Raw genomic sequence first — 21,015 nt, 5'->3', positions numbered from 1 at the left:
TGAATAAGACAAAACTCCCATGAAAATACCACTGTAAAGGCCAGGGGGAGAAAATCCCCACAAAGGATCTCCTTGTAGATTTCCCATAAATCGTTTGGGGGGAGGGTGCAGGGTCCGTCCCACTCCACTCCCCACAACCCCCCCCCCCCCCCCCAGCAACTTCTTCTGAATTGATTGAGCAGGAAAACAAGCAGATCCCAGGGAAGCAGCAAAAAAGCAAGTGTCATCGGTATGTACGCCCTGTGCTCCGTGACACCTTATTCTCCTGGCATTTCAATTCCAATGGGATGTCTTACTGCCAAGATCCATCTTGCCCACGGCAATCCCTATGATCCCTTCAGTGAGGACTCCACACAAAAAAAGTCATGCAACATTAGCTTTTCCTATTAAACATAGATAAATGATGCACCAACTCCCCAGCAAGGCCCACCTCCTCGTTTTACTTGCTAAGAGATTGGGGGCAGGAGGTTCACCTGAGGTTAATATCTACTACAAATGCACATCAAAAAAGCAACAAAATATAGGAATGGTTGTAAAGCTAACCAGTCATAGCCCAGAGTATGATTGAAAAGTATTTTTCAAACACTGAGTGCCAATGGTCTGTTATGGATGGCATTTCATTTCTGCCCTTTTGTATATTGAGCCACTCTACTGCAGACAAGAAGGGAATAAAAGTTAAGAGTACTTTGAACCTGTCATGATCTACAGCAGTGGATACGTGTACCCCCGGGGGTATGCAGAGATCTTCCAGGGGGTGTATCAACTCATCTAGATATTTGCCTAGTTTTACAACAGGCTATATAAAAAGCACTAGCCAAGTCAGTACAAACTAAAATTTCATACAATGACTTGTTTATATGGCTCTATATACTATACACTGACATGTAAGTACAATATTTATATTCCAATTGATTTATTTTATAATGATATGGTAAAAATGAGAATGTAAGCAATTTTTTCAGTAATAGTGTGCTATGACAATTTGGTATTTTTATGTCTGATTTTGTAAGTAAGTAGATTTTAAGTGAGGGGTAACTTTCGGGGTACGCAAGACAAATCAAAGTCCTGAAAGGGGTACAGTAGTCTGGAATGATTGAGAGCCACTGATCTACAGTACTACACCACAAATTCTATTCAGTACTACACATACCCACTGTATCCTTTCATGAAAAACAGTGTTATTTAGAAAAACAGCAAGGAGTCCAGTGGCACTTTAAAGACTAACAGATTTATTTGGGCATAATCTTTCGTGGGTAAAAAACCCACTTCTTCAGATGCAGTGTTATTTAGATGCCTTAAAGTTGTGCTCTTAAACCTACTTCTAGGCATCCACATAGAAGTGACCTATATTCCAAAGTGGGTGAGCAAATGAAGGCCACATCGATGTCAATGGGAGCTGGGATTGCTCAGCATCTCTAACAAAACAAAAACAGCTGCTTCTGTGTAGATGATTAAAGACAGATTTTATGTACCTCACTTTTAGGCACCAAGATTTGAACATTTTGGGCCTAAAACTTTAACAGGGACTTCACTTTATGTTCCTGAAATTCCAAAGGTCACCATTTAACATCAAATCCAGCCAGTTTCAGTTGTACAGGTGTACATCTGGAGTAACACCAACATCCTAAGAGATGTTACTCCAGATTTACACCTACAGTATGCAACTGAGAATAGTATTTGGCTCTGTATTGAGTGACGCAAAGGAAAAGTTTTAAAATTATGATTTTTTTTTTTAACCAAATGGACAACCACCAGCCTCTAAATTCTAGAGAAGATAAGAAATTATCTAACCCCTGATGTGTGCAAACCTTCAAAGCGCTGAACTCCTCCCTAGAGTTGCTCAGTGCTTTCACCTCCCCAGGAAGTCAGAGAAATTAGAGGGCCCTCAGCACTTGGCAGCATCAGTCCTAAAGGTAGTCAGTGCTGTTTGAGGACTAACCCATCAGACTATTCCTGTGTGAAATAACTGTCCTTACTGTATATTATACAAAAAGAGTCAGGAAGACTGGAGCTATATCTTTGTGACCCACGACAGTGAGGTGCTCAACTGTGGGATCTTTGTTACCCCTACTCTGTTTTTTGTTTTGTTTTTTGGTGGGAAGGAACCAAAAGTCACAATGTATAGCAGTCACGTTCTGCTGAGAGTGCTTTCAGCCAGTAGGGTGCTGGTCACAAGTTCAGCCACTGCGGTAAGAATCCTGGCCCCATTGAAGTCAATAGGTGTTTTGCCATTGACTTTCAATGGGTTCAGGATTTCATCCCACATCTTATGTGCAGTACTGAAAGGATGGTACATTGTTAGAGAGGCCATTCTTCAGGTTAGGTGTTAAAATGAAATCTTTTCTGTATGTCTCTATCCCACTACATTTTCAGAAAGATTAAAAGATAACCCAAATTCCTGACCAATACATTCTCTCAACATCAAGGTTTAAATCCAAAGTTGTGTACACCTGTTATTGCTCAGGGCACAAACCTTTCAGGTTTACTCAGAACAGTATAATTCTTTACTGCTTTGTAAAACACTGAGAAACCTTCAATGTGCGAAAGAAATATTCTTGTCTTTATTTATCCAGGATATCAATGATACAAATTATAATTCAGTGACTACTTTGAATTTTTAATAAATGAATAAAACAAGTCACAGGGCTCAAACTGGGCATGAGATTTAAGCATCCCAGATTAAGCATGAGATTGGGAGCCAGAGTTCACTGGGTTCTATTTCCAGATCAGCCAGCAAATTACTACAAAGCTTTCACCTGAGGTTTATCTATGAATTACTACAAAGCTTTCACCTGAGGTTTATCTATAACAATTACTTGGAGGCAAGCTGAAGTGTGAATGCAAGAGAGGTTAAGTGACATGGGGCTTGTCTACACAATCAATTAGTTTTGGGGAAGCTTGGGTGTGAATGTAGCCTGCTGCAGACAGTCCATGTGGAACCTGCTGTGTGCATTACCAGTTTGTTAATGAGCTCTGATCTAGTCTTTTTGAAACAGGAGTAGATCAAAGCACATTAAACTGTTATCACAGGTCAGCAGGGTCTACACAAACAATTAGTCTGCAGCAGGCTAGTTCAGGGCACATTCACATCCCCGTTTCCCACAAACTAATTGTTCATGTAGACAAGCCCTATGTCACTTAACCGCTTTCTGCCTCAGTTTCCCCATCTATAAAAAAGGGTAATAAAACTTGCCTGTTTAATAGGAAAATGTGGCTAAATGTATTTTCCCTGTGCTCTCCCCCTCATCCAACCGAATTTTACAAATCCCATAAGGCAGTCGTTATCAAAGCCGGTCCGCCGCTTGTTCAGGGAAAGCCCCTGGTGCGCCGGACCGATTTGTTTACCTGCCATGTCCACAGGTTCAACTGATCGCGGCTCCCACTGGCTGCGGTTCGCCACTCCAGGCCAATGGGGGCTGCGGGAAGCGGCGCGGGCCAAGGGATGTGCTGGCCGCCCTTCCCGCAGCTCCCATTGGCCTGGAGCGGCGAACTGCGGCCAGTGGGAGCCGTGATTGGCTGAACCTGCGGACGCGGCAGGTAAACAAACCTATCCAGCACGCCAGGGGCTTTCCCTGAACAAGCGGCAGACCGGCTTTGAGAACCACTGCCGTAAGGGACTATCCCACAAAGGAGGATCATGATGGTGATACTGCCACAGAGCGAAGCAGCCAAAAACCTACATAGGTTCACTCTCAGCCTCTGGCAGGCCAACTGAAAGAATCGAGAATGTATCTAGCACTTATATGTCCCCACTCCAGTCATCGTTGTATCTGTGCACAATATGGAAGAACACAAGCCTAGTCTGTTTCAAGGCCTCTAGGGCCTTGAGGTGGGACAGCCCCAGAGCTCAGGCTGCAGCCCAAGCCCAAGTGTCTACTCTGCAATTAAACAACCTCTTAGCCTGAGCCCCGCAAACCCGACTCAGCTGGCACAGGTCAGCTGTGGGTGTCTAACTGCAGCGTAGACATACCCAATGTGACCTTGAAATATTTTCCTCCAAATGCCAGTGGCACAGTGTAAATAAAAGCTACCCAGGTGCTGATTTAACCTTTATATCTGACTTTGAGAATTTTCCTAATCTTACTCTGATAAATTTACACAAATTGTTACTTTCGGCCAGAACTTCCTTTTCCCCACCACAGTCTCGCCCCAATCACACTTGCAAGAGAGCTCCATGGTCAGCTCCAAGTACAACAAATATCCAGATTGCACATGCCATGCCCTCAAGAAGGCAAAACTGCTGAAAAGCCAGGAGGCAGAAGATTATTTTTTCATAACAGATTCAAAGAAAGGATGGCAGCCAAATTATATAAAACAATTCTAATACCAAGGGCCTAATTCCACACAGATTAAGACTCTTAGACTTAAAATTATTCAGTCATCCATAACCTTAATTCCCAAGTTTAAACAGGAAATATTTAACCTTAACAATAATAATGCATGTTTCACCCATTAACACCTTTATCAATCATTTCAGATTTTGTACTAATACAAGATTTTATTGAAAATCTATGGAAAATTAAAGTTCAAATAACATATGGCACAAGTTCCCACTCTTAATAGTTTAGGAGTTAAAATCTGACCATTTGTGTTGTCAGGATCCCATAAATTGACAGTATTTCTCAGAGGGAATGGAGAAAGGTAAAAATGGCTTAATTAAGGAAAAGGGAAACAAGTCATACTCCAGCTGGATTTAGTACAGCAGAGTGCATCTCCACTATCACGCTAAGCATCGCTGCTTTCTGTTTAAAGGTCCACTGTTGTAAGTGTGTTAAAATACACACGCTTATTTGGCTTGTTTTGAAATTTGCTGTGGCTCATGGGGACATGGGGTAGAGTTAGTGGTTCAGACTTGAGCAGGAGGTCCCCCTAAAATCAGCTGTTTACAAAATCACCTAGTTCTACCTTTTTCTGAGCACACCTGGGCCACAAATTATGTGTGATCCCTGACCAACATTGCTGTGCTGGCAGAAGTCCCTCGTGTAGATGCAGCTATACAGGCAAAGCTGTGCTTTTACTGGTATAACACGCTTCACTCGCGGGACGTGGTTTTACTATCACTGGCAAAGCTGTGCTTTGTATCAGAAGAGGGAATGTTGGGAGCGGGGAAGATTGGAGCAGTGAAGGGATGTGGGGTTTGGGAAGTTACAGGATGGGGACTCTGGCCCAGCTATTGAAGGGCCAGCACACCCTTTGACAACAACTTTTATTAGTGCCCCACATTCTCCCTTCTTGTTTGAAGCTGCCCCTTCCCTCCCTTGCTCTTCTTGTCCCAGGCACTAGGCATTAAGGGGAAATGCCTCCCATTCACACCCCCTCTCTCAGGACATTGGTTGCTTCACTCCTACCTGGGGCCATTCCTCCAGACTCCTCACCCGTTTCCAGCCTCTGTAAAGTTGTCATCCCACTCTTGTGCAGAGCAACGCCTCTCAGGGCTTTCTCCCTCCCTGGTGGTAAGGTCCAAACTCAATAGTTCTTGTCCCCTTTGCATTTTCTGGCAGACTGGAAGGGAAACCCAGACCCTCCCTCCGCTCTGGGTTCCAGTCTAGGAACCCTGTAGAAGACTTCCTCCTACCTTGGCCTTCCTTCAGGCCCTTTTCCATGACCCTCCCCGTCCCCGGTCTTACTGTACCTCTGCCTCTTTCTAGCCCTTCTTTCACTCTCTAGCAACCACAGAGGTATTGAAGAGATCTTTCCCTAGCTATCTCCCTGCAGCTCCCTCCCTTCAGGCTTACCACCCCAGCTCCTCCCACAGCTGGGATGCTTCTTCAGTTGGGCCTGGCCCACTCTCTAGGTGCAACCTGGTGTTTTAACTGAGGTCTCTAGTGCCTGTTAACTTTTTAGTGAAAAAGTGATTTTAGTGAAAAAGTAATTACAAAAATTATTCTTATTGCAGGAATTTGCACTGCAAGTGCTAATATGTGAACATGCAAAAACACAAACTCTATAAAAAAAAAAAACAGAATAGTTTCCAGAAAACAATTATATGTAGGCAGTTAAGCCCCCAGTTTAACAAGATATTTTAAGCACATGCATAACTTTAAGCATTTAAATAGTCCTACTGAATCCCTACTCACATGATTACAGGTACACATGTGCTTAAGTATCTTGCTGACTTGGTGCCTAAAAGCAAGACATTGCCACTGCAAGCCTAAAATTCAGTTTTTATACTTGAAATGTAAACTAGTGAGGAACAGAAACCTTATTTATAAGATGGGGAAAAAATCAACAGAACTAAAAGAGCTTTTAAAATGATAAAATTCATGCACATTTGGCATACTGTTACACTATTCTGCCAATCCTCCCTTAAAACCTACAGCTATTACAACTCCATGTTACAACCTTGAAAGCTGTAAACTCAGCAAAGCAGCATCTCTCTTTTCACCTTCCTACTAATTGCTTCAACTCTTGGAAAACAAAAGATAATAGCTGATTGATTCCTCATTTCTTCCCACCAAATGCTCTTAAACCTAGACGGCAGACTTAATGTAATAACTACTTCACTTACTGGAAGTCAAGTTTGCTATTACCTCATTGATTACAGCCTCACATCTTTTGTATCATGTAACATCATGACACCTCAAAACACCAAACTCTTTGTTTAAAATATGGCCATTTTAACTACTGTACAAGAAATGTCATGGGCCACCACAGCAATTTGTATTTTAATGGTGGCACAGCATAAATCATATGTACAGAAATTAATATTTAATGCAATGCATTACAATCGATTGCACTGCTACTCTCTACTGTGGATTTACTTTCCCGTCTCACTGACCCATAATACTGAAAAATATTTCATTCTTTCAAATTTGAGGCTTCCTACTGCAGTCCTTATAGAAAAGTCCCTTTGAAGTGATGGGAGTTTTGAAAGTGTAAGGACTGTAGGATTGAGTTTCATGGTATGTTTCTTGCATCCAATGGGGCACATCCAATAGGGAGGCAAAGGTTAAAGTGACAGGTCTGTCTGATCAGTGATAACGTGCAAAGAGTTGCTAATAGCAGAATGTAAGGGTATAATAATGAAATAATTCATTAATTGAATGAATACCTGTGTCAGTACAAATATGGACCCAAATTCTATCCCAGTGTGCAAATGGAATTCAGAACGTGGCAAATATACAGTGAAAATAGCTTGAAACCCAGCCCTTCCTCCCATGCACAAACCACACACATACACACACAGATAATTCTTGTAGAAGCAAAATAATCAGTCTTGGGAGTTCCACCTCTACCAGGAGCGGATTTACCATGAAACAAACACGGAAACCTGCTGCCCCCCTCCCCCCAAGGGGAGGCGCAGAAATGTGACAGCTGCAGGGCTAAGGCGGCTTCCTGCCCGCTCTGCCTCCCTCCCTCCCTCCATGCCGCGCTGCTCCCAGAAGTGGCCGGCATGTCTCTGCGTGCTGCCCCGCCCTGAGCACTGACTCCACAGCTCCCATTGGCAGGCCTGACCCCTGACCCCACCCCCACCTACGAGCTGCTGCCAGAGGGGTGTGTGTGCCGGTCACTTTGGGAGCCGCGCTGCCCAAGGTAAGCACCACCCCCCTACCCCCCTCCCACATCCCAACCCCCTGCCCCAGCCCAGAGCCCGCACCCAGCACCCAAACTCCCTCACAGAGCCCAACCCCCACACCCCCTCCTGCACCCCTGCCCCAGCCCAGAGCCCACACCCAGCACCCAAACTCCCTCACAGAGCCCAACCCCCACACCCACTTCTGCACCCCAACCCTCTGCCCCAATCAAGGTATCTCACTTTATTTTCATTTACTTCGCATTACTTATAATATAGGAGGAGGATGAAGAAAAAAAGAATGAAAAACGGGGAGGAGATAAGAGAGAATGTTCCTTTTCTTGGCTGGGTCCTGAGGGAGGTGGGGGAGGCCTGAAAATGAAGCTGCACACAGGGCCCCACTAACTCTAAATCTGCCACTGACTTCTACCATTGCTTGGTCAAAGGTCTTAGTTGCCTACATGTGCAGCCCACACCCCAGAATACTCTCTGAAGTGCATGTTTCAGAAGACACACAGAGGCCATTTTTCATAGGTTTTGGAGGGAACCTGAATTGGGCCAACTGACTTTATCCCTACAACACTATCCTGTCTGTGCATACTGCTGCACAGGAACAGACTGGTTTAACACAACAGTATGGGACACCTTCCTCCTTTTTAAGTTTTCATTGCATTGTACACGTCAGTAACTGATCACCAGTGAAATAAGGGTTCACATTCTGGGCCACAATCAGGATGCACCTAATGCAAGTCTGACAGCATTCTTCTTTCAGTCTTACTGACTTGTTTCCATTGCATGTGTCACAGATCCACAGGATCTGTGCTATGCTCCAGTTTTTAATCAGTCTCTTAGAGGAATCCCTTTAGTGTGGCAGATCCCCAAGGAGTCCTACTCTTTCTTCAGGCCAGGGCAGGCCACACAGCCTCACCACATCCTAGACTGAGCATCTGCTGACCTCTGCCCAGTGCTGGTGGAAATCCAACTGAGGTAGCCTTCTGCTAAAGACTTATACACTCTTTAGAGACTAAGGCAAGTATTTGCAGGGACAGCCAAGCAGCATTGTCAAAACACAGTGGGATTTGTTAGTCCACTGGAACACAGCACTGGAAGTCCTTAGGTCAGTGTAGAGAAATAGAAAGGTTAAATCACAGTCCATTCTGGTCAAGCCAGAGCAATTCACCAGCCAAGCTGTAGAGAACTCCATTTCAGCCTCTTTCTCTCTCTGACCACCTTAGTCAGTCACAGGAGAGAGCAGCCACGCTCCCCCAGAACCAGAAGCCCACACTCTATCCTCTGCGGGTCACATCTCAGTTTTTGTTCCTGAGCTGGGGACTTGGTTGTGGTTTCCTAGGTGTCAATGTTTAAGTCACTGGGGATTTCTATTGTCTCGTTGGGATTCTGCATTGATATGGAATCGCTTTCAGCAGGTTCCAGCCAGTTCCTCAACAATTCTATTCACTGTGGATACCTACTTTATTTCTGCGGATGCGGATACCTGCTTTACTTCTGTGGATGTGGATACCCGCTTTACTTCTGCATATGCGGATATCCATGGACCATGTTTGTAGATCGTGGATCGGATGTGAATATAAATTTTGTATCCGTTCAAGGCTCTACTTATATGTAACAGAATCAGTAGCTCTTCTGCAGGGAGCAGGAGGAAGAACAGAATTCTGGTAGCCTGTTGAGAGGGTTTAAATGCCCTGTACACCACGATGTACAGCTCAGGGGAGTTGCCCTCCTCTCCAGAATTGATATATAGGCCAGAGAGAGCCAGGATCCTGGAACTCAATTAGCAACTGTGGAATGGTTTCACTGCCATTTCATGTCCGGGAGCAAAAGGATTCTTCCCCTTCCTCCCTCAATGGTTATTTCCTATCATAGAATCATAGAATATCAGGGTTGGAAGGGACCTCAGGAGGTCATCTAGTCCAACCCCCTGCTCAAAGCAGGACTGATCCCCAATTAGATCATCCCAGCCAGGGCTTTGTCAAGCCTGACCTTAAAAACTTCTAAGGAAGGAGATTCCACCACCTCCCTAGGTAACGCATTCCAGTGTTTCACCACCCTCCTAGTGAAAAAGTTTTTCCTAATATCCAACCTAAATCTCCCCCACGGCAACTTGACACCATTACTCCTTGTTCTGTCATCTGCTACCACTGAGAACGGTCTAGAGCCATCCTCTTTGGAACCCCCTTTCAGGTAGTTGAAAGCAGCTATCAAATCCCCCCTCATTCTTCTCTTCCGCAGACTAAACATCCCCAGCCTCTCCTCATAACTCATGTGTTCCAGTCCCCAATCATTTTTGTTGCCCTCCGCTGGACTCTTTCCAATTTTTCCACATCCTTCTTAGTGTGAGGCCCAAAACTGGACACAGTACTCCAGATAAGGCCTCACCAGTGTCGAATAGAGGGGAACGATCACATCCCTCGATCTGCTCGCTATGCCCCTACTTATACATCCCAAAATGCCATTGGCCTTCTTGGCAACAAGGGCACACTGTTGACTCATATCCAGCTTCTCGTCCACTGTAACCCCTCGGTCCTTTTCTGCAGAACTGCTGCCTAGCCATTCGGTCCCTAGTCTGTAGCGGTGCATTGGATTCTTCGGTCCTAAGTGCAGGACTCTGCACTTGTCCTTGTTGAACCTCATCAGATTTCTTTTGGCCCAATCCTCCACAGCCTGTGGGTCCAGAAACAAGGATTTGGTTCTGTGCGCTCAATTCTGTGCTGATAGGCACCCCATGCAATCCCATAGGCTTCAGTGGGGTGTAAATCAGAACAGAATTTATACCTATAGGTTTTCTAATGTCAACAAATCTTGTCAACACAGACATCAGGGGTTGAATAACTGCTCAAGCTTAATTTTTTCACATTTAATTTAATTTCTTGCATTAATCATTGCCCCTCTGTTAATGCCCAACCCTGTGTCCTCAGTAGTGCCTGATCAGCACTGATGTACACTGCTTTGAGAAGATCACAGCCAGATGCTGTTACTTATATCTCCTTTTTCCCTATCAATTACATTTTATAATTGCACCTTCGTTATAGTTCCCTTTTACTACTGGATCACTTTTACCAGCTCAGCCCTCATGACAGCACAAGTTACCCATCCCAATCCAGGAAGCTGAGGTCACTGATTTCAAATCCTGAGCCCACTGCACTGGACCAGCGAGTTTTGGAGGAAAACCTCAGCTCTACCTTTTATATAAGAGCTTAATAAGAGCGTGAGTGTGAGCAGCACAGCAAATCAGATAACTCTGTTACAAAAATATTATTTCTGAAAACTATCCTGGTCACTGGAACAAAGTATTTAACTTATCACATTTATCAGGAGGTAAAACAAAACCTTTTCATGTATAAACAAATATTTATAAAAGTGCATACAGCTTAGTGTCTGAACACATATGTAGATACGTTATTTATAAGCTTGGTCAACAAATTACTGTTCTCAATGAGAAATATCTAGTTCATTGTTTCTCACTGAATAGATCTTCCCTATATTTGATTATAAATGGCAATATAATTTTACAGAAGAAAAACATTACTTTAAATGTTCAGAAAAGATCATTCTTATACGTTTTCTCCTCTTCTCCAAAGGTTTACTTAATTACATCAATGTAATTTTTGTGTGTGATTAATTTGCTCTGTCTTTGTAAACAAAGATAAGAACATTTTAAAATTTAGAGATTAGATAGGATAATACTGGCTATGCAAACACATGCTAACATAGATGGACTGTATGCTCATTGTATGAATCTTTGTTACTTCTCTTAATGATAAATATAGGTAGCAGGATGACATCCAAAGGTGAGGAATAAATAAAAGGTTACATGATAAAAGGTTATGTGTAACACTCATAATTATACTTTCCATGTTATACAAACTCAGCTGAAAGACATATCCAAAAATATGTATTAGATCAAATACTTCATCCTTTAAGGATGAGCTAGAAGTTTAATTTTCACCGATTAGTGTGATCTCATAACTATCTTCTGGCTGCTTTGCCCCTGCTGAATGAGAGGCTGCCCCCTAAATGTATCTAAGTAACCCCGAGAAGGTGTCTCTCTTTCCACATATTACAATATACTGTATACGTAACACCCAAAATATTATATACTGAGATTGTCCAGGTTTCACCAAGTGTTTCTCTTTAAATAAGGGCCAAACATTCATGTATGGCTGAAGCATTTCCCAGTGCTGCCAATGTCTGCTATTAGAAGTTGTGGTTCCCAATTGTTATCTTGCTACACAGGTTAGGGCAATGCCTACGTATCACTGGCATCTTAAGTAGTTTAAAACGTCATATAATCCACTCTTAAACTCTACAGTCATTGCTGACTCTTGGGCCCCGAAATAAATCACTCCTCCCCATCTCATCAATTCATGCCTCTAGGGTTCTTTACACACATTCTCCACAAGGCCATTTTTGCTTCCATGTCTGATCAAGGGGCTCAGGTAGATTATCAGAGGGCATCAGTATGAAGAGCTCCTTAGGCACCTTTCCTTATTTCGTTTTGTTTAGTGCATGGGGTTTATTCGGGAGGGAGAAGAGGAAGGGGAGAGAAAAGCATCCGCTAACTCACCTCCCTCAGCTGCTCCAGCTCCTGTTTAAGGCAATCATAGTCAGCCTCCAGCTCGTCATACTGCTGCTTCAGGGTGAGTTTTTCCTCCAGCACCACCAGCCCGTATTCAGCAGCCTGGATCTTTTCGCGGGTTGTTTCGGTGAGCTCCTTAGTCAGCCTTTCGATCTCAGTCTTGTAGTGATCCACTGCCTGCAATACCTCTTCTGCAGCCATAGCCCCTGTGGATGGCTGGCGGGCTGGACGGACAGATGGATGGAGAGGGGGTGGGGGAAGGGAGGGCTGGGTGGCACTGTCCCTGGATGCTCCTGCTAGCAGCAGCGGCTACACGGACTGAAGCACTGAAGAGATATGCAACATGGAGAAGAAGAGGAGGAAATCAAAGAAAAGGCTGCAGCACCATTTGTCCTCTGGCCGCTTCTCTCCTGCTCCTTGGCCTGGCAGCAGCCGCCCAGCAAACCGGGGCTGGGAGCGGAGGCAGCTTGGGGATTTTTTGCTTCCTCAGAGGCACTGATCCGCCATGTCTCGAGGGCAGCTTCACTGCAGTCTCTGAACTCTCCACCTGCTCCCGCTCTCCCCGCTGCTGCTGCAGCCTGTGCAAAAAATGATGCAGTCTGTCTGCTGCCTGCCTGGAACCAAACGAGAGGAGGAGAAAGCAGATGGGGAGGAAGGCTGGGCTGGGGGGGCGGAGGGGAAGGGACAGTTATTACCACAGCACAGCAAGAGAGCGACTACAGCCACCTCCCCAGCCAGCCACCCCCCTACACACCTCTCCCCAGCGGCCAGGAGGAAGGAGAGGCAGAAAGGAAGAAGGAAGGGAGGAGAGATGGGAAAGTAGCAGTGATGTCGCCTCTCTCTCCCCTCGAGGGCAGGAGTGTTTGAGGTTGCCTCCACAGAGGTTTGTTCATATGTATACATCTCCCTCGCTCGCTCGCTCGCTCTCCCTCCGACCCCCAGCCCAGAAATCCCACACAGACGCCCACCAGGTTATTCTCTGGCAGGTTTGCAAAAGGAGAAGAGCAGGAAACAATCCTCATCTACTTCCTGTCAATGCATCTTCACTCTTGCAAACAGAGCATTGCAAAGAGGATATCAGAGGGGGGACAGCTCAGACCCCCTAAAAATTCACTGTAAGGCAACACCCCCCTCAGTACACACATATACTGTACCCCAAAGTCATTCATCCTCCTACCCTAGAACACACAAACACATCCCGGCTCCCACCCTCACTGGGATTAGGCTGAAATCTTCATGGAAGGCAGGATTCTTACACTGTCCTTTGAGGTATCTGGTGTTGGCCACTGTCAGAGATACTATAATGCACTAGTTGGACTTTGGGTATGTGTCAGTATGGCAAATCCTATATCCTATGGGAGATGTCAGTCTCCCCAGGCTGTCTCAATACAACTCTGTCCTAACCATACTGAACGTTGGGAAGTGCATTTATGGGAATGGAAACACTCATTAGTCTGAATAATTTAGCCACCGAGAAGAAAGCGCCCTTTTTCTCTTCCTCTTCCTCGCAAGAAAGGAACAGAGCCTGCCACCCTGCCTACACAATCCCGACCCTGTGACAGTGCCGCCCCAAGGTTTGGAATTCTCCACTTCATTGTCTAATAAATTGAAAAATCAGGGAGATTATTATAATACACACAGAGTGTATTATGGATACAAACTGACCTCTGTGTTGTGCACATCATACTCACAGCATACATGCACCCTGAGAGGACTAAGTCCTGTGTTTGTATTTCTAAGATGCTGCATGTTTAGTAAGATCAGCCACTGTAATTTTGAAGTCTTGCCTGTACATATTCATTGGTTTCAGAGTAACAGCCGTGTTAGTCTGTATTCGTAAAAAGAAAAAAGAAAAGGAGTACTTGTGGCACCTTAGAGACTAACCAGTTTATTTGAGCATGAGCTTTCGTGAGCTACAGCTCACTTCATCGGATGCATCCGATGAAGTGAGCTGTAGCTCACGAAAGCTCATGCTCAAATAAACTGGTTAGTCTCTAAGGTGCCACAAGTACTCCTTTTCTTTTTTCTTTTTACATATTCATTAAATCTCTTAATGACTAGCCCTTTTGCTTTTTGAGCATGTTTCTCTGATGGTGACAGTACTGACTGTGCTGTTAAAAACAGAAGCTGAGATTCACTCCAGTCCATTACATGGACAAGAGCACAGCCTGTAGCTTTCACAGGCTTGTTATGGAATAACTGACTGGTCCTTCACTGGGGAAACACGTACATGGAACAGAATTTGGATTGTGGCTCTAATTTTCATATAAAGTCAGTGTTGAAAACTAAGAATGGAGTCCTAATCCCTACTAAACCCTATTGCATCAGGTTTTCCTGAAAATCTTCTGTTTTCAAAATATTAGGAAAATTAGATTTACTAACTAGAATGTGATTTGTCTAAGAAAGACTAATTATATTTTAAATGATGTCTTTAAAACCAGGGATAATATAGTCCAGTGGACAGAGCACTGTACTAGGAGTCAGGAGAGCTGCATTCTAATCGCAGCGCTGCCACTGACCTGCTGTGTGACTTTGGACAAGTTATGTCATCTCTGTGCCTCAGTTTCTCCATTTGTAAAATGAGATAATGATACTTTTTTTCTTGTGTAAGGTACTTTGAGATTTGTTACTAGACATATTAGAGTTCAATGTTATTATTCCAACATGGTCCATCTGCTTAAAATACTAAAATTGTGTTTATTTCCTGCTTCCTTGAAGACAAAAATGAGATAAATAAAGAAAGCAATAATTATTTGTTAAAAACACCAAACAAACTTTGCTACATTATTCTGTAGTTGGAAAGTAGCTTTTAAGTAAACAAGGAAACTTCTAACAAATTGTACTTGAGAAATAAGAGTGAATATTCACAGCAAAGCAGACAAAGCAGTGACAGGCTTCTGCAAGTGATTAAACATCAAAACAGGCCAAAAAGCCAGTTACTCCATGCTTGCTTCATCCAGCAACATTTTTTCCTAAAACAGGATGAAAGATACAAGAAACTAACAATAAAATGGGTTGGGGGAGGGAAGGGAGCATGTATTTTCCTTGACTTGCTAGGGTTTGAAAGTGCTGTGTTGCTGTTCTCTTGAACTTTCTACTCATGCTACTTTAGAAGCAAAGCTTACATAAATAATTGTTCAACAACAGATTGAAAAACAAACTGTTTAAGTTCAGAGCTAAAAAATACATGGTTGTTGAGAGATACTATACCGCTATGTGTGTTCATGACAAAGATCTGTATGGAAATCGATGGATGCAACTGGATGTACAGGGCTACTCCAGCCTTGGTCTAACTCCACTGAAATCAGTTTGTTCATTGTCTCATACACAAGCACCGCCTCGCCACATGCACAAACCCAATCTGGGCACAGTAAAAGAGATGAGGGGCCTGACTGATTACATTTTGGCATCTTGCTGCCATATTTCTTTCCACACAGTAGGCGAGTGAGATTTTTTTTTTTTAACTGAGATTCCTAGCACAGGGTTAACAGAGGCAATGTAGGGAGACTTATGCTGCCCCTTCCCCATAGAGTCCTTGATTTTTGGGAGCGGAGGTGGGAGGATGCAGCGAAGCCACAAATGGGAGATGGAGTGAACTCCAGCTACTCGGGACTGTGGAGCAGCTCCCTGGCAGTTGGGGGAAAGTTGTCCTAACTGAGAATAACTCCTACGGCTGCCCTAATTATGCTGGGGGCTATTCCACCCCCAGTATAGCCCATCATTTGCCACCATTATCTCCTCACTCTCCTGGGCTGTGCCTCCTGCACTGCGTCTCCTAGCAGTTGCAGCATAGTGCCCCATTCTGGGGTGCAATCCAGACCCATGAAGAGTTGTGTCACCTCTTATCCTACATAATGACAGGTTTCAGAGTAACAGCCGTGTTAGTCTGTATTCGCAAAAAGAAAAGGAGTACTTGTGGCACCTTAGAGACTAACCAATTTATTTGAGCATAAGCTTCACGAAAGCTTATGCTCAAATAAATTGGTTAGTCTCTAAGGTGCCACAAGTACTCCTTTTCTTTTTACCTCTTACCCTGTAACCCACACAATGCCTTGTCCCTGTGGCTCTCTGTCTGGGACACAAAGTCAGCAACAAGCATGCACTCTGTGTATGTATTGGGCAGCCCTGGTCCAGTGCTTTGAATCCTGGACCCTGTGTGCAATACCACAGATTTCCACTGGCTTCCATCAGCCTTGGTTAACAACTGGAATGGTGACTTCACACTCTCCCCAGCCCTGAATTTTCCCAAAAGTGTGAGTTCTGAAATGTCTAGCCCTGTCCTGGAACAATCAGGGCGATGTTAAGATTCATTGGCCCTTTAAGGAGTCAATAGTCAACAGTTTATTATTTTAACTCACGGTACCAAACAGTTCAGTTCAAACTCAGCACAGGGTTACTTTAGATTAAAAATAAAACAAGTTTATTAACAAAAGAAGATAGGCTTTTAAGTGAATTCCAGTATAAGAAAGAAAGTTAGAAAATAGTTCCCAGCAAATAAAAGTGAAAACACACATCTGCAAATCGAAAACTTAATCTAGCAAGTATTGGTTCAAGGCTTTGTTCTAGATGGTCTTTCTCAACTACAGTTTTCCTGCAAGACAATGACTGACCCTCTCCCCAGTCAGGATCTCTCCCAGAGGCCTAAAGGTGCTGGGTCCCTTGTCTCCTTTGGTGAAGCAGATAACTTGTGGTTCTAAGGGGGAGGGATAGCTCAGTGGTTTGAGCATTGGCCTGCTAAACCCAAGGTTGTGAGCTCAATCCTTGAGGGGGCCATTTAGGGATCTGTGGCAAAAATTGGGGATTAGTCCTGCTTTGAGCAGGGGGTTGGACTAAATGACCTCCTGAGATCCCTGATAGACTATGATTCTCTGCTCCTTTCTTTTATAGTCCTTTGAAGTGCAATCTGCTGAAGGTTACCCTTCAAAGTAAAATTTATCTAAGCAGTGAGAAAGGCGCAGGCCAAGGAACGTACTCGCCGTCGCTTCCAGCAGCTCCCATTGGCCTGGAGCAGCGAACCGCAGCCACTGGGAGCCGTGCTCAGCCAAACCAGCAAACACGGCAGGTAAACAAACCAGCCCGGCCTACCAGGGGCTTTCCCAGCACAAGCAGCAGAACAAGTTTGGGAACCACTGCACTAGGGAATCATATTTCTGGTGATGACTCATTCAGATGGGAGGGAGTTGCTATCTTCTTTGGCTAGCCAATTATGTAATGCATTGCTCAGTGTCCACCTTTGCACCAACCCAGAAAAGTCAATGGAAACCCATCAAAGAAACTATAAACATCAAAACCACTTGGGAGTGAAAAGGAATGATAGCAAGGGATCGCTCTCTCTGTGAATAAAGACAAAAGACTGATTCAGTATATCACATGATAGAGAAAGACACTAGGGGACCATTCACTGAGGAGGGACCTTGATGAACAGGGATACTTCATGAAAGACTGATAGTACCTCTGTGGGGCTAGCAAGCACTGCAAAAACTGAACTTAGAGATGGGAATCTACTTTATTAGATAGGAAAGGTAACTTCTTGTTTAGGATTTTGTTTTTTATGAAACCACTTGTTTCCATCACTCACACTTGTTTCTGTCCAAATCTCTATTCTTTCTTAAATAAATTTCCTATTGTTTTGCCATAACTGAACTCACGTGTTGTGTGATATACAGGACCGATGGTCTAAGAGGTAAAACTGGTAAACTGGGATACACTGTTCCTTTGGGAACAGATTTCAGAGTAGCAGCCGTGTTAGTCTGTATTCTCAAAAAGAAAAGGAGTCCTTGTGGCACCTTAGAGACTAACAAATTTATTTGAGCATAAGCTTTCGTGAGCTACAGCTCACTTCATTGGATGCATGTAGTGGAAAATACAGTGGGGAGATTTATATACATAGAGAACATGAAACAATGGGTGTTACCATACACACTGTAATGAGAGTGATCACTTAAGGTGAGCTGTTACCAGCAGGAGAGTGGGGGGGGAAAAACCTTTTGTAGTGATAATCAAGGTGGGCCATTTCCAGCAGTTGACAAGAAAGTCTGAGGAACAGTGGGGGGGGGGGAATAAACATGTGTCCATTTATTCTTTTACGTAGAGACTGTCCAGTTTGACCAATGTACATGGCAGAAGGGCATTGCTGGCACATGATGGCATATATCACATTGGTAGATGTGCAGGTGAACGAGCCTCTGATAGTGTGGCTGATGTGAATAAGCCCTATGATGGTGTCCCCTGAATAGATATGTGGACACAGTTGGCAACAGGCTTTGTTGCAAGGATAGGTTCCTGGGTTAGTGGTTCTGTGATATATACCACTCTCCTGCTGGTAATAGCTTATCTAAAGTGATCACTCTCCTTACAATGTGTATGATAATCAAGGTGGGCCATTTCCAGCACAAATCCAGGTTCTGCCCCCCCCCCCCCCCCCCGGCCACAAACCCACTCTCCTGTTGGTAATAACTTATCTAAAGTGATTCCTTACAATGTGTATGATAATCAAGGTGGGCCATTTCCAGCACAAATCCAGGTTTTCTCCCCACCCCACCCCAAACCTAAAAGTTGCAATTCTTCAACAAAAAAAACTTCAAAAACAGACTCCAACGAGAGACTGCTGAATTGGAATTAATTTGCAAACTAGATACAATTAACTTAGGCTTGAATAAAGACTGGGAGTAGATGAGTCATTACACAAAGTAAAACTATTTCTCCATGTTTATTCCCCCCCCCATCCCCCAACCACTGTTCCTCAGACGTTCTTGTCAACTGTTCCTCAGACGTTCTTGTCAACTGCTGGAAATGGCCCACCTTGATTATCACAACAAAAGGTTTCCCGACCCGCCCCCCCCCCCCGCTCTCCTGCTGGTAATAGCTCGCCTTACCTGATCACTCTCGTTACAGTGTGTATGGTAACACCCATTGTTTCATGTTCTCTATGTACATAAATCTCCCCACAGTATTTTCCACTGAATGCATCCGATGAAGTGAGCTGTAGCTCATGAAAGCTTATACTCAAATAAATTTGTTAGTCTCTAAGGTGCCACAAGTCCTCCTTTTCTTTTTGGGAACAGAGAATCTGGGATATGTGTGGGTATCCAGTGATCAGGGAGGCTGGACACTACAGAGGGACACTTTGAAGAGACTCAGGGGTGCATCTATTGTCAATCTGCAGGGCAGAGGCAGGGCTGATATGGCCCAGCGAAGAAAGCCTGCATGGCTCATTATGGAGCTAACACCCAACTGGCATAGGCAAGACTCCTCCATGCTGGATGCAAGTGGCAACAAGGTGAGTCTCAGCCCTGGCTGCCATGAGAAGCATCACAGCAGGGCACCTGATGCTGTAAATGGCATTCTGCTGATGATGGCTTTATCAAAGAAGGTGTTGCAGTGTGAGATAAAGGTACTCACATTCTGGATTTGTCTAATCTTTTCTGGAAATCCACTCAACTGGATTCCCCTTGGCTGAGACCCCCCTGAACCCATCCTTATTTCCCATGAAAAATAAAAGTTAAGGCTGCTGCATGGAGGTGCAAATTAAGCACTGGTTCTAGGCCACAGTTCTGGGGCCATCAGGTATTTACTTAATAGTCAAAGTGCACAGCCCTAAGCATACTGTGACTATTTTATATAATTTCATTGCATAAACATAAGTTATCTCATGGACTTTTATGCCCTGCCCAGATCTCTCTTTATGTTTTCTGCCTTTGACAGCTCAGAACCCGTGTGCCTGCATCTTATTAAGAGTTGGCAGATCTGATTTACCTGTGTTATTATTTCTTCTTCACTTTTATTCTTTGGAGTTAGTTTCCTCTTGTGTAATGATTTCAGCCAGTCACCCTGTAGAAGGCTTGAACAGTAATAGTTAGTACTACTAGTGGGTTGAATAATACCTTTTATAGGAGGATCTCAAAGCACTTTACTGATTTTAAATAACCTCCCATGAAGCAAGTATTATCATCATATCCATTTTACATACAGAAGTTGCCCTTTATATGCCTTGAAAATGGCACTGTTATTTTTTGTGCTAGAAACAATAGATCATGCAATGAAGTGCAGATTTTTGAGGCAGCCAAGCATTCAAGGACTGGTAATAGGATATAATTCAAATCCAGCTCAGGTCAGTACTATCAAAAGTCATTACCATCCAGAGGGTACTCAGTGGCCTGTGTGAAATGAGCAGTCAGTTTTAGTCCACATCCTAGTGGTCATTGCAGTGTAGACAAGTCATAAAGGCCCTGATTCTGCAAACTGTTCCAGATGGGCACATCTCTGTGCCTGCATTGAGTCCCATTCGTTTGCCAGGTGCAGGGGTCTGTATAGAGCCTCTTGCAGGATCAGGGCCACATCTGCTACTGGGCATCCTTTGTAGCAGGCTCAGCATATTAGCCAAAGAATGACTAGGTATGGGGACTAAACAGTCCTCTCACCAAGAGGTGTGGTTCCCTGCAGATCGAAATTGAAGGAGGCTGCAGGCCAATGGAGGAAACAGGCACTACCATGGCCTGTGCTAAACAAGTGAATAAACAAGTGACTTCACACTCCCTAGCTGACAAGGTGACTTCACACTCCCTAGCTGCACCTTCCTGGAGCATTACATGGACACAACATGCTCTTGCAGCATACTCTAAGTTCCTAGCCTATGTAAAAAGCAGGCACTGGGGAGAAAATATAATTCAAAAACATGTTTGAAAAGTGTCGTGTAGTAGAAGGAGCCATAGAATGTTAAGTAAAAACATTTCTAGGGAATGTTAAGGGAAGTTTTAGACAAAAATTAATAAAAGGGAAATTATATTATACTCATGAGTGTAGCTCTTGTGACAGAATATAAAATGGCAAAAAGGAAAGAGCAGGATAAAACTGAAGAGGTTAGCGGGAAACTATGGAAAAGAAGAGCACACAGAAGAGCCAAGAA

The 21,015-nt window shown here is 44.0% G+C and overlaps 1 protein-coding gene across 14 annotated transcripts in view; it reads right to left on the bottom strand.

The window, feature by feature from the left end:
- BICD1 (BICD cargo adaptor 1) overlaps positions 1-12,828 on the bottom strand; it is a 255,883-nt gene extending 243,055 nt beyond the window's left edge. For 4 of the 14 annotated variants that reach the window (XM_074939597.1, XM_074939579.1, XM_074939568.1 and 1 more), the window contains exon 1: positions 12,099-12,819. In XM_074939597.1, coding sequence (XP_074795698.1) covers positions 12,099-12,311 — 213 coding nt within the window. In that variant the 5' untranslated portion in view covers positions 12,312-12,819. Of the gene's footprint in view, positions 1-12,098 lie in introns of all 14 variants that reach the window. The other 10 variants (XM_074939484.1, XM_074939494.1, XM_074939511.1 and 7 more) reach the window with 7 other exon arrangements.
- Positions 12,829-21,015: the final 8,187 nt, after the last annotated feature.

This window comes from Natator depressus, chromosome 1, assembly GCF_965152275.1.
Source record: "Natator depressus isolate rNatDep1 chromosome 1, rNatDep2.hap1, whole genome shotgun sequence".
In the NCBI taxonomy this organism is placed as follows: Eukaryota; Metazoa; Chordata; order Testudines; family Cheloniidae; genus Natator; species Natator depressus.
This window is presented reverse-complemented; position numbering and strand designations above follow the sequence as displayed.